The sequence below is a fragment of the Enhydra lutris genome, unplaced genomic scaffold (genome assembly GCF_002288905.1).
Source record: "Enhydra lutris kenyoni isolate GAN:26980312 unplaced genomic scaffold, ASM228890v2 scaffoldscaffold24, whole genome shotgun sequence".
Lineage (NCBI taxonomy): Eukaryota > Metazoa > Chordata > Mammalia > Carnivora > Mustelidae > Enhydra > Enhydra lutris.
The window spans coordinates 8,832,826-8,848,342 of NW_019154108.1; the positions used below are offsets into that span (position 1 = coordinate 8,832,826).

The 15,517-nt window shown below is 50.9% G+C and overlaps 2 protein-coding genes across 3 annotated transcripts in view; one reads left to right on the forward strand and one right to left on the reverse strand.

Moving 5' to 3' along the window:
• Positions 1–10,980, forward strand: part of LOC111150884 (serologically defined colon cancer antigen 8) — a 259,368-nt gene extending 248,388 nt beyond the window's left edge. Inside the window, exons 17-18 of the mRNA XM_022508562.1 lie at positions 90–216; positions 9,081–10,980. Of these exons, the coding sequence (XP_022364270.1) occupies positions 90–216; positions 9,081–9,110 (157 nt within the window). The 3' untranslated portion in view covers positions 9,111–10,980. The remainder of the gene's footprint in view (positions 1–89; positions 217–9,080) is intronic.
• A 75-nt stretch (positions 10,981–11,055) lies between these two features.
• The window catches only part of LOC111150885 (AKT serine/threonine kinase 3), a 314,865-nt gene continuing 310,403 nt past the window's right edge, over positions 11,056–15,517 (reverse strand). For both annotated transcript variants that reach the window (XM_022508564.1, XM_022508565.1), the window contains one exon: positions 11,056–14,629. In XM_022508564.1, the coding sequence (XP_022364272.1) occupies positions 14,544–14,629 (86 nt within the window). In that variant the 3' untranslated portion in view covers positions 11,056–14,543. The remainder of the gene's footprint in view (positions 14,630–15,517) is intronic.

Sequence of the window (15,517 nt, forward strand, 5' to 3'; positions counted from 1 at the left end):
CCCCCCCCCCCCCCCCCCCCCCCCCCCCGCAGCTTGTTGGCCACACGCCTCAGGACCCATCCCTAACTCTGCGGTGGATTTCTCCGCAGGCTAAAGCAGCTGGACAAGCACAGCCAGGCCACAGCCCAGCAGCTGGTGCAGCTTCTCAAAAAGCAGAACGAGCTTCTTCTGGAGAGACAGAGCCTGGCCGAAGAGGTGGGACGTCTGAGATCCCAGGTACCGGTCAGACCCCGCGCAGGGGTACGTGTGTGGGGGCAGAGGGGGTCCTCTGGGCTGGCTCACCCCCCAGAGGACACAGCGGTGTCTGCGCGTGGGGCTTTTTCTTGTTCCTTGTTTCAGAGCTGCGCCATGACAGGTGCAACCCCTAGTACTCCCGTTGGGCAGCCCGTAGGGGGATCCTGAAGACCATGCTGGCCATGGTGGGGGACACGGATGTGTAGCCCTCGGGCCTGCCCTCTTTAGGGAGCTGGAGTTCACGCGCAAGAACAACCCTCGACTCAGCAGGCCGCACCGTGTGGAGCCGTGGCCCGCGGAAGGATGCAGAGGGCTATAGCGGCGAGCAGGCTTTGTGCAGGAAGCAGACTCGGGGGGGCCCGGGGGCTGTGTACAGTTGAAAGCGGCCGAGGAAAGAGGGGCTGCCAGTTGGAGGAGCCACGGTGAGTGGCTGCAGGAGTCTTGTCCGACGTCAGCGGCTGGTGACTGCGCGCGGCAGCGCTGCCTGTACAGCGTGCGCGAACTCTCGTTGTCCTTGAACGAGCCTGCGGGATCGATGCTTGTCTCCGCTTCGCAGCTAGGGAAACCGAGGCTGCAGCCTGCAGAGCTAGCAGTCGGGCCACTACAAATGGCACCTAAGGCCGACGCCACAGTCCGGGCTTTCCCTGTTGGGGGTAGATCTGGGGCCACCGAAAGGGATCATGGAGGGAGGAGAGTATCCCGGTGAGTCAGCAGTACGGTGTGAGGCCTTTTCCCCTAAACGGCTTCTCTTCCTGCCGGAGAAGCTGTACTTTTTGCCCCATCAAGCAGCATGTTAGGGTAATGAGGTGGTCCCGGGACCGGCCCCAGTCTCTGTCTTGTCCTAGGGTGCTGTATTAGGAGAGCCCCCAGGCGCCCACACGGGGAGCTTGGAATGATGAATGGGAAGAGTGCCTCTGGCCGTGAGAAGAGTGAGAAGCTGTCTCTCTTTCTTCTTTCAAAATGTGCCGAGTGGGTACCGGGGAGCCGCCCTCCTCTGAGGAAGTTTTCCCACTCGGTGTACCGAAGCCGTCGCCGCTACTACTCATTTCTCCGCGGAGAGTAAGAAAACCCCAGTGCCAGGCGCTGAACTGCGGCCTGGGGTTGCGGACCCGCCTGTACCCCGTGGCCCTGGCGCCGCTGACCCTCTCACACCGCTCATCACAGGCGTCTGGGGGGCTTGCAAATGGGTAACTGCGAGGGACACCGATTCACAGCCTCCAGTCACACACGCCAGGAATCGGCATTTTAACAAGCTGGTTGGGTAATTCTGAGGGACGCGGAGCTTTGGAGGCCCTGAAAGGCTCAGGCTCGACCCGGGCCACAACCTAACTATCTGGGCAGGTCCTGCAGGAGGCCGTGCATGGAGCTAGCCAAAGGTTGGGGCCACCGGCTCTCCAGGTGGGGGACCAGGCTCCTGTCACATGTGGTGGAAGGACAGGGGCTCTTAGCATGAGTGAATCCTTTGGCTCTAGGAGCCAAGAACCACTTCAGAATAAGACTTGTGGGGAGTTTTCTGTCCAAGCTCTGAGCACATGGCAGTTTCCTGTTGATTCTGGACCAGATCATTATCATGTAGGATTTCCCTTTTAACTCCCCATCTGCCTACCTCACAGCCACTCAGATCTGAACATGGACCATCAATGCTTAGAAACCTCTTCCAGGGCTTTAAAAACCTGATAATTGCCAAATGGATTGCAGAATTTTCATAAAATGCATTTAAAACACAAACAAAACCCAAACCTCAAAAAATCCTCAAAAAAGGGAGCAGGTCTTTCTTCTCTTGCCTGAAGCCACAGAGATGATTTGACCATCCTGAGTTATCTGATCCCAGCCCATCTGGCTCATCTCTAAAGGGATCTTTCAGATTCAAATAGTACATTTGGAGTTATTTTAATATGAACACGACAAAAGACATTTCATAGAGGGACTGTTGGCTTTCAGTAGCAAATACTAGTGTTCAAAGAAGAGGCAAGGATCCAGTTTTGCAAGCTCTCTACCGAATATCTAAACCAAAGCCCTGCTCTTTCTACCCAAGTGTGGCATTAGACCTACTTCGGCCATGGAATAAACTGGAATTGTGAGTTTAGCTTCCAGCCCTTTTTTTTTTTTTAAAGATTTTATTTGACAGAGAGGGAGAGGGAACTCACAAGTAGGCAGAGAGGCAGGCAGAGAAGAGAGGGGGAAGCAGGCTCCCCGATGAGCAGAGAGCCCGATGCGGGGCTCGATCCCAGGACCCTGAGATCATGACCTGAGCCAAAGACAGAGGTTTAACCCACTGAGCCACCCAGGTACCCCGAGCTTCCAGCCCTTTAAGTAAATGAGGCCGCTGTGTGCCCCCAGCAGGGATATAGGAGGACAGCTTCCTGCTGCGAGCTCCCAAGGGACTGACCCCACTCCCTGTTTTCCTGGAGAGACACTGGTTCATCTTTTCATTTAGGGATGAAATGTTTAGCTAAAGGCTTCTGTGTTCTCAGCCTGGTTGGAGTAAGCCTAAGGACTTAATGGGGCAGGTCAAACTCTCAAACTCTTTGTCCACCCAATGCTGAGTCCCAGGACTCTGGTTTGTTCCTGGGTCCTGGAGCAGATGACTGGCCTAGGGTTGGCCTGCAGCCCATGATAGGAAAACAGTGACGTCTGTTCAGAAGGGTTCTTTATTCTGAGTCGTTTCTGCTTACATTCTAAAACCCGCACAGCAGTCTGGCCGAGCGAGCTGGTCGTGGGCCTAACTAGGCCGGCCGCATGATGTTTTTAACTGTGAGAATTCCTGCCTTCCCCTCCAACGCCGCTGGTGTGCAGGACTTGGGCCGGCCAAGTGGGCCTGGCTCAGGGCTTCTGGTCCTTGTTCTTCGTGTGACTAAATGCAGTGGCTTTGTTCCTCTCCTGCCTCACGCTGCGGGCAGGGGACTTCTAGAAAATGGCTTTTAAAATGTCCTAAAATGGTGATGCTGGTCATTGTGGAGAAATGGAGCCCCAAAGCCCCCACCCAGCCCCACCCAGCCTGCCTGCAGACACGGCCCCACAGCCCCTCTCTGCGCACAGGCCTGGTGCCTCTTTTTGGGAGGGGGCAGAGTCTGGCTGGGTCTCAGGAGAGTGGTGGTGGGGCCTAGTGGCTGGGAGCAGGGTCAGCGTTCTGGGACCTGGTGCCTGGGGCTCTAACCTCTGGCTAGGGAGGGTGATGCCAGCTTCTAAGGGAATCAGTCTCTTCTCGGGGAGAGTGGCGGCTGAGAGATGGGAAAGAACAGAAGGTGTCCCTTCAGAGGATGGTTTTATACCCCAGAGAGTTTGGGGTATAACGCTGGGCAATGACTCAGGGTTCAGATCTCGTTTTCTGATAGCTGCCTTCCCCGTGGGCCCTGTGGCTCCGTCCTCAGTGCTCAGTCTGCAGATGAAGCGTCTCTACAGTCAGGATGAGACTGACTTATCAGGGGTTAATCAGGAGGCCCTGTGACTTTTGAGCATTCTTGGCAGTGAATTGACTTTCTAATGTGATTCAAACTTGTGCTTGGATCCAGCAGCCACATGTGATTATATTCAAAATCATGGACATGATCTCATTACACCGAAGGAGCCGGCAAGAGAGTTGAACCGAGCAAAGAACCCGGCGCAGGGGAGGAGGGGAGGCAGGGCCCACTTGTGACCTGAAGCCAGGGGCAGGGCACCTTTGAAATGGCTGCTCAAGGGAGGGTCACCGGGCGGGGGTCCCACTGAGGAGGGTGTGCCCGCTGCTCACCCCGAACAGGATGGAGGTGCACGCAGCTCTGTGGGGGTCCTTCCGGAGCCCTGGGGGCCTCGCCCGCCTCACGTGGGCGCTTCCCCGAAGTCAGCTACCTGCAGGACAGATGGCGCTTGAATAGAACAGCAAATACACTGAATAAAATAAATTAGAAAGCCTCCTCCTGAACCAAGATTTTTTGGAAAGAATTCTAAATAGATGAAAACAAACAATTTGATTTCAACCAAATTGTTGTTTTTTTGTTTTTATCCTGATTTTCACCCGAATTGTCAGTCTCAAAAATAAACACTGATACATTCCCAGAAAATATTTTTCAAATAAAAACTGACTCTGTTAAAGTTTGCCCTGATTCTTTCAAAACTGTGTACAAGACACTGTCAACCAAAGTGACTTGCATATTTTTTTAAATACACTTGAACATATGCAGCTAAAATGTCATTAACTCCCTGCTGCCTGAGTGTTTCTAAAGAGTGACATGAGACCCCTGGTGCTGTGTTTCCAACATAAGGGTCTTGCGACCCTCAAGAGAAACTTCCCCGAGCAACTCAAATAGCACAGTTTAACTTTTGTGGGTTGTTGTGGTTGTTGTGGTGGTGGTTGTTTCACGGAAGACCCCGTGTGTAATTAATACTGAAAAGCACATACGGCTTCATCGAAGCCAAACTCGCTCTTCCGTTTAACAGTTCACTTTGTCCAAGAGTGAATAATTTCAGAATGAGACTCATGGAAGAAAAATAAATCAAATTTTCTGTTGCCTCAGACACACTTGCCCCAGTTACTGCTTCCTGAGTCAGACATTACATTTTGCAATATAAATTCACAATCAAGATTTTAAAGGGAGCTAAATATTTTAATCCAATTAGACAAGTGAACAAAACACTGAATATTGCATGGAGTGTGGAGAAGTGGTTCTTGCCTTTAAAAGACTGTGATTCCGTCACATTACAACCCCAAATGTCAGTGTTGTCTTTATTCTTAACGCTTTCAAACATGAGGCAGCCAGAGGCTCCTCTCTCTGCTGTTGGTGCCACTGTCTGTCCTTTGGGAATTCTTAAAAATCTATTTACCATGGAAACATGGTCCCTCTAAAACACAGACACCTGCCCGCGTGCAGGGGAAGTTCGCGGGACTCGCAGGATTCCAGAGCCGGAAGACGGCATCACGGAACCGCACGAGGTGTGGGACCCTGGTGTCGGCAGAGCCGCCGGGAGGAGCGGGGCGCCCCTGCACTCCGACCCCGGCTGTGTGCTCCCAGGGCTCCCCGCCTTCCCCGGGGCTGCTGGTCCCAAGTCCACTCCAGCTGCTGTTCTCCAGGAAGCCAAGGAAGCCCGGGCCCGGCCTTCGTTCTGCAAGGAAGGCTTTCTCGCCTCGGCCTTCTCCTTTCTCTGACTCCTTTGGGCTCCTCCTGCTTTGGGAGCCCAGAAGCAGGGAGTCAGGCCTGTGGCCCCCGTGGTCTAGGGAACCCAGGGCTTTGGCCTCTGCCTGCACAGACCTGTGGTGGTCAGAGGCCCAGCTGGGCAGCCCGAGGGGAGAATGGACAGCCGGGTGTGCCGGCGACCTCGCCGTGAACTCTGGGTTTGCTTTGCACCTGCCAACAGCTGGAGCCCGAGAAGGTCCGCAAGCGTGTGGGCCACTTTGCTGGGCACAAGGCAAGACTGCTGACCTGGAGGCAGCCCGCCGTGTGCCCTGTGTCTTCTGAAATGTTGTGGTTCCCCCCAACTCCGATCTGCCCCCTCAGGCCATGATCCACAAAGTTCTGCAGAGGACTAGCGAGGGCACCTTCCTCCCAGCGGACTGGTGACCACCCGGAGTCCACGTGGCCGGTGTGTGCCGGCCGGCCTTCCACATCTGACTCTTGCTCGGCGCCACAAAAGTCACACTCCATGGCTTCTGGGCGCTCGCTGAGCACGTCAGAAGAGCACGAGAGAGCTGGGACTTGAAGGTCACACTGCCAGGGCTCAGATCTCAGTTCTGTACCACTCCCGGGAAGTGGTTTCGCTTTCCTAACTACTCAGGTCCTGGTCGAAACCAAAACACAAAAGCCCTTTAAAAGAGAACCAGCTTCCCCTTAAGAGGGGGCCCCTGCATGACCCCGACGCCAGCAGGGGTGACCGTGAAGCTGACCTGGTTGGAGGCACAAAGGGGCCTCTGGATAGGTCATTCATAGACCTTCCTATACCAGCAGGACAAAGAAGGCCCAGAAATGAAGTGGAGATAACTGGGAAGTGACTGGCAGGGACCTGGACTTCTCGAGAAGGTGGTGTCCAGTCCCTGCGCCACGGGCCACAAGTACAGGTGGGCGTCCATGTGCTTCTCTCCCGGGGTGGGGCCTGCAGCCGGCTCTGACCCCCCAAGCGGTAGCTACTGGTGGCTTCCCTGGAGCTCTGTTCACTGGGGGCAAGCTTGAGAACGCCCCCCCTCAAGGTAGGGGGGTGAGGCGCTTCTGGTTAAAAATAGATGCTTTCTTGCTAGAGGCACCAGGAACGGGGCCATTTTTTGACCTGGCCAACAGAAACAGAAAACGTGCAAATGAGTGAGGCGGGTGGGGGTGTTGCGTGTGGGGAGACTAGCGAGAGGCTGGGTGGAGGTTTGCACATGGAAACTCGGGTCAGGGTGAGGCTGAGCGAGCGCAGTCTGTGAGCAGGGGCGAGGCGGGGCGGGCATTCCCTAGGGTGGGGTGTGTGAGGCAGGGGGCCCGGGGAGCCTGGAAACAAAGCCGCAGAAAAGGCTCCGCTGGACCCCACAGCGTGGTTGCCTGGGGAACAATTCAGGTCACCCAGAGACTCATTTTTTAAACTCCGAATTTCAAGTCAGACTTCAGAAATAAACACAAAAGTTAGGGTTTGTGGAGAGAAGGCTCTATTAGGTCTTACAACGAGAACAAAGAAGATGGGGTCGCAGCAGTGGGTGTGTAGATGGGGGGCATTTCTGTCATCTGTGGACAGCATTTCAGAGGAGCAGCTGCCGGAGTGCCGTGCTGGCCCGCCCCTCTTCTGGAGGGCAGCCACAGACCACGGCAGATGTGGCCACACCACCAAGGCAGGCCGCAGCAAGGGGCCGCGGTGACAGGTTGGAAGGCAGAGGATGGGGAGGTGGTGGCCAAGGGCTCCAGCCCCAGTTCAAACCAGCTAATGTCCCACTGGCACATGCATCCTCACCCTTCCCCACCCACCCCCCAACCAGACCGTGATCACTGGTGTGGACGATGGACCCAACTTTCTGGAAATAAGCATGACTAAATAGCCCTAAGAAGTGATGGCAGAGGAGTGGGAATTGGGCAGTAGCTAAAGGTTCTCTGTCTCCGGACATGCTGCGGGATGGGGGGAGCACTCAGGAATGTTCTCCACCAAAGCTCCAGCGAATGGAGGGCAACACTGTGCTGCATTTGTAGACCAAACAGTGATGTGGGCACAGGTGACCCCAGACCAGTGAATGGTAATATTGGGGCTCTAATACTAAAATCAGGAGGGTTTTGCATCAAAACCAAGTAAAGTACCAAACCAGCGAAGAGATAGTGACAGGGAATTCGCTCCAGTGGAGAGACTGCGGCTGGCTCCTGTTGGTCTGCACACACCTGGGACCTCACACCCGCACTGCTCCCAAGGGATCCCACAGGCGCCGGAGGTCGCAGGTTCCAGGGGGCCACCACAGGCCGCCGGGGGACCAGTCGGGTGATGATCAGTTACCAAATGGGCCTGGAGCCCATGGGCACTGTGAACTCATTGCAGTGAGAGATGCCAGTTTCCTTGAGCTCGGTTTAAAAGAATTCCTGCAACATTTTCTTTCTAGTGCAGGTCTTTACCATTATTCTGTACAGACGTTGGGGGTGTGTGTGTCTTCTACCCAAAGTTCGGTTACATTTTTCTTTTGCAATATGCCTTTCGTGGTTTATGCTTATCCTTGTGCTCAGAGAGACACATCCCACTTGCTTACTCAGTGCACAGCCCCCACCTGTGTTCCAAGCGGGACAGCTGTACACATGCCATTCTAATGACCCTTCTACTTACAGACTTGCGCACTGAAGACACATGATCAGTGTCACTCACACCGAGGCGCACCTGAGATAGAAACATTCCCTTTTTGCATCTTTCAAAAGAGGCAACAGACTGATTTTCATATTTTTCTTACGTGAATTCTGATCTGTCACTCAGTGTCCTGTCTTGGAAATCCTCAAGTAATTGTGGCTGGAACTGGGTTCTCACAGAAGCCTCCCTCCCCCTGCCGATTCTAGCTCAGGAAATCTGCGTTGGGGAGTGCAGAGAGAGGTCCACGTGTCTTTCTGGAAGGTGACTGCCAACCAGACTGCCCACCATCCTTAGGACCTCCTGCTCCTTGAGGTCAATGTCTTATTCATCTTCGCACGTGGTACCGGCTAGGTACCCAGGAGTTGCCCTGTTTTGTAGAATGGAACTGTCTGCAGTGGTTTCTGGCACCACTTCCAGCTGTGAGTTAAGCTCATCTGAGCAGCCCCGTGGGCCAGACCCATCAACGCTGTACTCAAACTCCACTAACCTGTGACCCCCCTCAACCCAGTTTTCATGAGCTGGTTTTGAAACCTTTATTCCTGTTTAAAGCCAAGAGGCCAGATACACCAAATTCCCTCTTCCAGCATGTGGGAGGTGGTTTCTATGTGAAAGAACAAATGCCCTTATATATGTTATAATAGCGTCTGCTGCTAAAAACTTGGGAAGTTTTCATTCGTTTTGATTTCACTAGGAGTGTCTCAGGGACACTTGGCCTGCATGCTTTTTTTGTTCTAGGTCCCCCAGCTGTAATGTCTCACCGGTTTCAGTAAAGAGGTCCTGGCATGGATCGGGGTCTCCTTCCCTGGACAGGGAGGTGGTGGCTCTCCGCCCTTCCTCAAGAGATGGACACATGTCTGGGGTACGGGTCATTTTCAGAGTTAAAGCCTTAAAGTCGTTCACCTCATGTTCCATAGTCAAGTGGGAGTGCAAACTTTTCATCTGTGCGGTTACAAACAGTCCCTGCATTTTTAGTCAAAAGAGTGGTTTTTCTTCATAAATGTAGAAAGGGCACCTGAGCCAGTGAGAAGACAAATCACAGGGAAGAACAAGATCTATTTAAACTTACTTTTTATTATCATTTTTTCCAGTTACCCAGCATGCGACAATCTGATTGCTGACCTGGACGAAACAGAGTGAAATAAATGGTTTACAAAGAGATATTTACATTCATCTGATTTGTTCATGAGATGCCACAGCGCGCCACGACCTTCTGGAACAGCAGCCAGCGCCTGGGACGGCAGCGAGCTCCTCGCCCGGTGCCCCGTCCGCTGCTTGGAGGCACCTGCGTGCGGGCGGCTGTGGCTCAGCTCTGGCACCGGATGATGCGCCCTCCTGCTATGTCTCCAGAAATGGCTTGAAGTGATGATGTTTTTAGATCTGCTCATTTGTATGCTGTTACACACGACTTTCAATAAATGAACTTTTTAAAGACCTGAATTGTAATGTTTCCTTTTTACCTTGTAGTGATGAACGAAACACACCAAAAAGGCACATATTTTAACTAGGCCAGAGGGTATTAAGGACCAGACTTTCTTCCTGTCATTCACGTTTCCTTCCCTCTTCGTGAGCTAGAGAGCATCCTTTAACTTCTGATGCTTTTAATCAACATCTCGTAAGACTCCATTACTTATCATCCTGCTACTCTGGGCACAGTCGGGAGACACCAGGAAGCACTGTTTATCCTGTCCACTCTGTTCACAAGGAAAACAGACAAGAAAGCGTCTTTGGCTTGGTGGTGTCAGGTTTCTTCTCGAATGTGCAGTATTTGAGAGGAGCCTACGAATGTACTTCGTGGAATTACAAAGTTGACTTTGAGGTCTATCAGATATCTGTACATGGATCATTATTTTAGTTTAAGAGAGTATTTCTACTACACAGTTAAGCCCTCAGATGCTTGAAAGTAATAAACACTGGGCACTGAAAGTGTTGTGTTGTATTTGAGGAGGACAATGAAGTGCTAAAGGCAAGGCTGCCAGCAGGCGGGAGGAGGCCCTGACCTCAGGCCCTTCTCCTGGCTAGCGTTCTCGAATCCTCGCCCTCACCGGCCCTCCCGTGGCCTCTTGGGACAGACACGGGGATTAGGCTTCGGAGGCGATGGGATGATACATACGCAAAGACCTTTCAGAAGTCTCTCGAGCATGTCAAAGGTTCAAGCCTAAAAGAGTGGAACTTCTACTATATGGATTCAGTTTTTGATTTAATCCAATGTGCTAGACATCAAGGTTGTCACCTAAGATATGTTAACTGTCCCTAATTCTGTTTGAGGACTACAGTAAATAAATTACAATATTCTACAAATAGCACCCTTAAAGAATTGTAGAGGTCACTTTATTTTAGCCTCCTGATCTGTCCATCCCAGCGGTTTTGAGAGAAGAGCACACATAAGGACACCCTCGGATCTGCCCGTGTGACACACACATGCCTGACTCTGGTCCCAAAGCCATTCCTCCACTCAGCTTAGTCACAGGAGCAAAGCCAAGTTTGTACAATAGTAGGTTTATGAGGTAAAATCAGAAAAAGGCCCCAACCAAAATGAGTTTAGATAAATCAGACTGGAGTACAACCACCCTACCCATTTCTCACCCACGACTAAGTTTGTTAACTTGCCAACGTACATTCTAAGAAAGGAAGTATGCAGAGCAACACGTGTAAGATTATCAGGAAGACATCACTGAGGAGCGAAACTCCTGAAGAGTTCTGGGCCCAAACTGTCTGGTGTAAAACTTGTTAGGTCCCTAACACGTCTCCAGGGAGCCCCCTTCATCCCTGACTTCACAGGAGATGCACCTGAGACCCGTAACTGCGGGGTCAGCACCTCCCCTTCAGAAGTCGCCCCTCGTCCAAGTCTGCACAACTGCACTATTGCCATTTTACTCAAGTAAATAACAAAGCAGTCCTGTGTGTGTTTGGGGCTACAAGAGACGGACGTTATTCTCCTCTCACATTTTATATAGGGTAGGTTAATACCAGCTGGAGCTATTAAAAATCTTTTTTTTTTTTTTCCAGAAAAGCATATTTTCTGAGACTACAGAACCACGTCCAACAACAATAAACAGAGAAGTAGCAGATTGACATAGTGCTTTATTTAAGCCGTCTGTACGAAGGAAAATAATGTGCATCCCTATCATATACGTGTAAAAATACTAAGGATGTACAGTGTACAAAAACAGTTTCTTGTAGTTATTTCACATCCTTGTGGGTCATATACTTAAGGAAATGAACAGTTTTAGTATGACCGACAGTAATAGTAATACAGTTTTTCTTGGGTTCATAGTTGCGTCTGCTTAAAATCCTTAACCAGATGACTAGATCTTGCGCGGATCTAATGAAAGAACTAGCAAGGTCAAGAAATGTCACAAACTATAAAGCTACAGGGAGGTAATTCAATTACCAATTTAGAGGTTTTTCTTTTTATTTAAATAAATACTTTACATTTCATGCTTGCCTGTAATGCACTACCAGGAGCAAGATAAGGAAATTCTACTGTAGACAGTACGAACAGTAGCAGCAAAGTGTGTACGTTGAGGTGTAATACAGAGACCCTGCAGTTAGTAAGGAAGGCCCTTACTTTTGTCCTCTAGGAGAAGCAAGGGGCCCCTGCCCGAAGAGTCAGCTTTAAGAAGCCGGAAATCAGGTTCGGGAAATGGAAAACAATACTGGAATAATGCTATGTCATCAGTGTAGAAAGCAAAGCTGTGAGCAACCTGCCAAAAAACCCAAGCAGAAATGGCCAATTTCCTCCCAGATGGCTGCATTAAGACAAGAGGGCAGACTTCGCGGAAGTGAGTGCGGGATGGAGTCCGCTGTGTCTGACCCGTGTTCTGAAGGAGCAATGCCGGGTTCTGGGCCTCCCCTTCTGCCAGCAGCCCCCACCGTGGCCACGGGCAGCCCCAAGGGCAGGTGCGGAAACCTTCCTCTACGCGCTCGCACGCACGCACGCACATCTGTTATCCTGTCATTCCTCCGCGCCAGCTGATGGATACCTGGGAGCGAGAGCGAGGGGGCTGGGCGTGGAAGCCAAGGAAAGGCCCTGCCGGCCCTGGCGCATCTCAAGGTCCAGTGCAAGTGAGCCCTGCGTGCGGGCTGGAGATGGAGAGCCAGCCGTGAGGCGTGGCCAGCCCAGGGGCACTGTCAGCGCGGTCATTCATCTTCAGGAAGTGTCCTTGGCCAAGGTCATGGGAAATCACCTTAAGGTTTGTGGGGGGAAGCTATCGAAGTGCTTAGTATACAGGGTCGCCCTCCTCTGCCAGAGGAATGCCGCTCCGCACGAACATCAACCAGCCTCAGCCACCTTCTCTGTCTCTACCTGTTCCTTTTGGATAAAATGGATGCGAGACAACTTATAGGACATACCTTCTAGTCTACTTTCTGGTCAAAGTGAAACATTCAACAAAATTCCAAGGGTGGAGAAAAAGTGAAGCGACATGTGTAAGTAAGAATGAACTACCATTTCCTGTAACTTCCTACTCAATGCTAAGGATGAATTTCACTCAGATAGGAATATGAAAAATTAGGATAAAACCTATGTCTGAATATGTCTTAGCTGCCTTAGTAAAATGCCCTTTGACCCCCGTCAGTCCCAGTGGCCTGCCCACCGCCAGCAGTGGTGTCTCATCTACAGATCCACACTCCTAGCGCCACGAGGCTAAGACATCTGCGTATGAATATGATTCATCCTACTTAGAAAGTCACTTGCTCTTCCACACAATGCATCTGGGTCGTCATACCATGTCATGCCGCAGAGTTCCACGGGGAGCTGTCAGAACATGTGACTACAGACATCTCCACAATCGCTCCACGGGGCCGGCCGGCCTCCTGCGGCCGCAGCAAGGACCCCCAGCCCCTGGACTTCATAGGCTGCTTTGGAAAATGTCAGCTCCTAGCACCAAAGGGTTTAATCTGAAGATCATCATTAATGAAGGAGAAAGATGAGGTTTGCATACATGTCCCCTTTCAGTGAGAAATGTTGGAATTTGGGGACATGAATATATACAGAAAAAGAAAAGTTGGAGGTGTTCTTTTTGTGTGTGTTGTTTTGTTTTCTCCCTGATGGCTTAATTCAGTGATAAATGTACCATGATTGGAATAAACACACCAGGTTCTTACCCCTTACTGCCTACTTGGTGAATACTCGAGATGTGTGCATTTTGCCAAGTATGGTGCATTTGTCACGGTCATGCCGGTCGCGGTTCCTTCACAGCGAGACGTCGCCGGGTTGTCAGAGCACTTCCGTTCTCAAATGGTCAACAGCAACATCCTTCCATCTCCTTAACCCCTCGGCACGGAGAGCTGGGGATTTTCTCCTTTTGAGCACCAAGGGGTTCAGTGCCAGCATCTCTTCTCCCAAAGTCCAATTCTAACCAATACGTACAATTTCAGAGCCTCATCAAATTTTGTTACAAAGGAGAAAAAGTGCATGATTCTCATTGGCGTGTACATTCCTTGCACATGGGTCAAAATAAACCGCAGTGAGTCTAGTTCATGTAAGTCGGAGCTGCGTTTGCTAACGTGACACACAACTGTCTTCACTAAGAAATAAATACTACTGCAATATAAACAAAATCATAAAAGGACATTCAAAGTTTTAACATCCGAGAAAAAGCTAATTCACGTAGAACTGAAAGTCAAAACTTAAAAACAAATAAGGCAAACACCTGTTTACCTCGGTGTACAAATTTTGGTGAAAAGCAGGATCATTATACCTGTCTACATTCTTCAGCCATCAGAGGTGATAAATATCAAGAAGGGAAAAGGTTTCCAAGCACAGGGGGAAAAAAATGCTCTCTGGTGCAAATCGTGTCATCGAGCCTGTAAGCGACCTTGCCTCTGCTGTGCGTATGCCTCCTTCCCTGGAAGAGCAGTGTCCATCTTGCCAATGACCACCCATGACATCTGGACATCCGGGTGAACAGCGGGCTTCCTCTGCAGCGTCCAACAGGGACTACATGTGTATCTAGCGCTCTATCTCAACGGTCGCTCGCTCCTTCTCTCAGATGCATCCCTAGGGACTCCGGCCAGGTCTGAGTGCGCGATCCCCACCATATGCACCGATTTCTTAACCCCTTCCTACAGTTCTGCATATGCACATCACCACCCTGCCACAAGTGCTCGTTCTGAATTATAAACTAAATCTTCTTAGTCTAATTAGTTTTCGATGTATCTTCTAGAAAGTTAAAAAATGTACCTAGAATCAGTGTATCTCATTTAGCCTTCACTGTTAGGGATAAACAAAAACTAAAAGATCGAAAGATGACAACTGGTGCACAAATGAACAATGGTGGGCTCATGACTTCCAAAGATTGTAAAATTACCTCTTAAAGTTGCTAGAATAGTAAGACAGTAGCAGCAGCAGCATGAGACCGTAGACGGAGATACAATTTCATGCAAAAACAAACAAGTGTGTTTGCGTCCATGTGTGTTCTCGTGGGGGTGAGAGTGGGCTGGGGTGTCTGGAGGCGCTCCTGCTTTGTAAGAGCTACGACTGGTGTGATGTCCGGGAATCATCTTGAGGAGGAAATCTGGGATGACAGTGAAGGAGCAGGACGGGGACCTTACTCGCGGCCGCTGGCAGAATAGGAGAACTGAGGGAAGTGTGGCCGCCGCTCGTTGTCGACGCAGTCCATGCCGTCCTCGTCATCTGCGGGCACAAAGCGGCCACTTAACGTCACGGTTACTGTCTGCAACAGTATCTCTAGTCTACGCGGTTCTAATGTCTAGCACAGGGAAGGTCAACCGCGGACAGTGAGCTCTGAGACACTTGTGGCCATCAACACAACACAAAGTAACGACACTAACTCCACAAACACTCCCTCTCACACACATGATCTATGAAAGTAACACCCTCACGTCATCTCCTTCAAGCCGCGAACATCTTAAGACCCAACACACTGTGAAAAAATAGTATTCAAGAAAACCAGATTTTCTTTTTAAACAAGAAGAAGCGAATGATCTTCAGTAGCCTTCAATTTCACGAAACTACACCTGTCAAAATTGCAGTGGGCAGTCCGGCCTAAGGCACCAGAAGTGTCTCGCTAGAATCCGGTACCAGCGCCTTCAAATGCATGCATTTTTCTTCATGGTGCTTTAGGTATGACTGCGAAATAAAGCTTCATAGGAGTCCTTGATTTGACACTGTTTGCGTTATTTACTTCCCATCTTGTATCCACCTTTGGTCACCATTACCAGTTTCCCTAAGATGCACCTCTGAAGCAGAGTGAAGAGAGGAAGACAAAGGAAGAGGGCCAGGTATCAGCAGCTAGTGCCAGCCCCACAGGAAACCAGCAGCAAGCAGACATGAAGGCAGGGAAGCAAGGTGCTTTCACTTGGGCTGCCCCCGTTCACCTTCCCTGCCTTCCTGCATTCGAAAGATCTCAAATGATCCCCCCAAGCCCTTCTGCTAACGTCCTGAAGTCTGCACGGCAAGGAAGCTCTTCCTTCTATGTGGGCACACATTCAATCACCCTGGCCACACCATCCCCTGTGCACCTGCTCCAGGCTCTGGACCAAGACCATCTGTCCTTGGGGA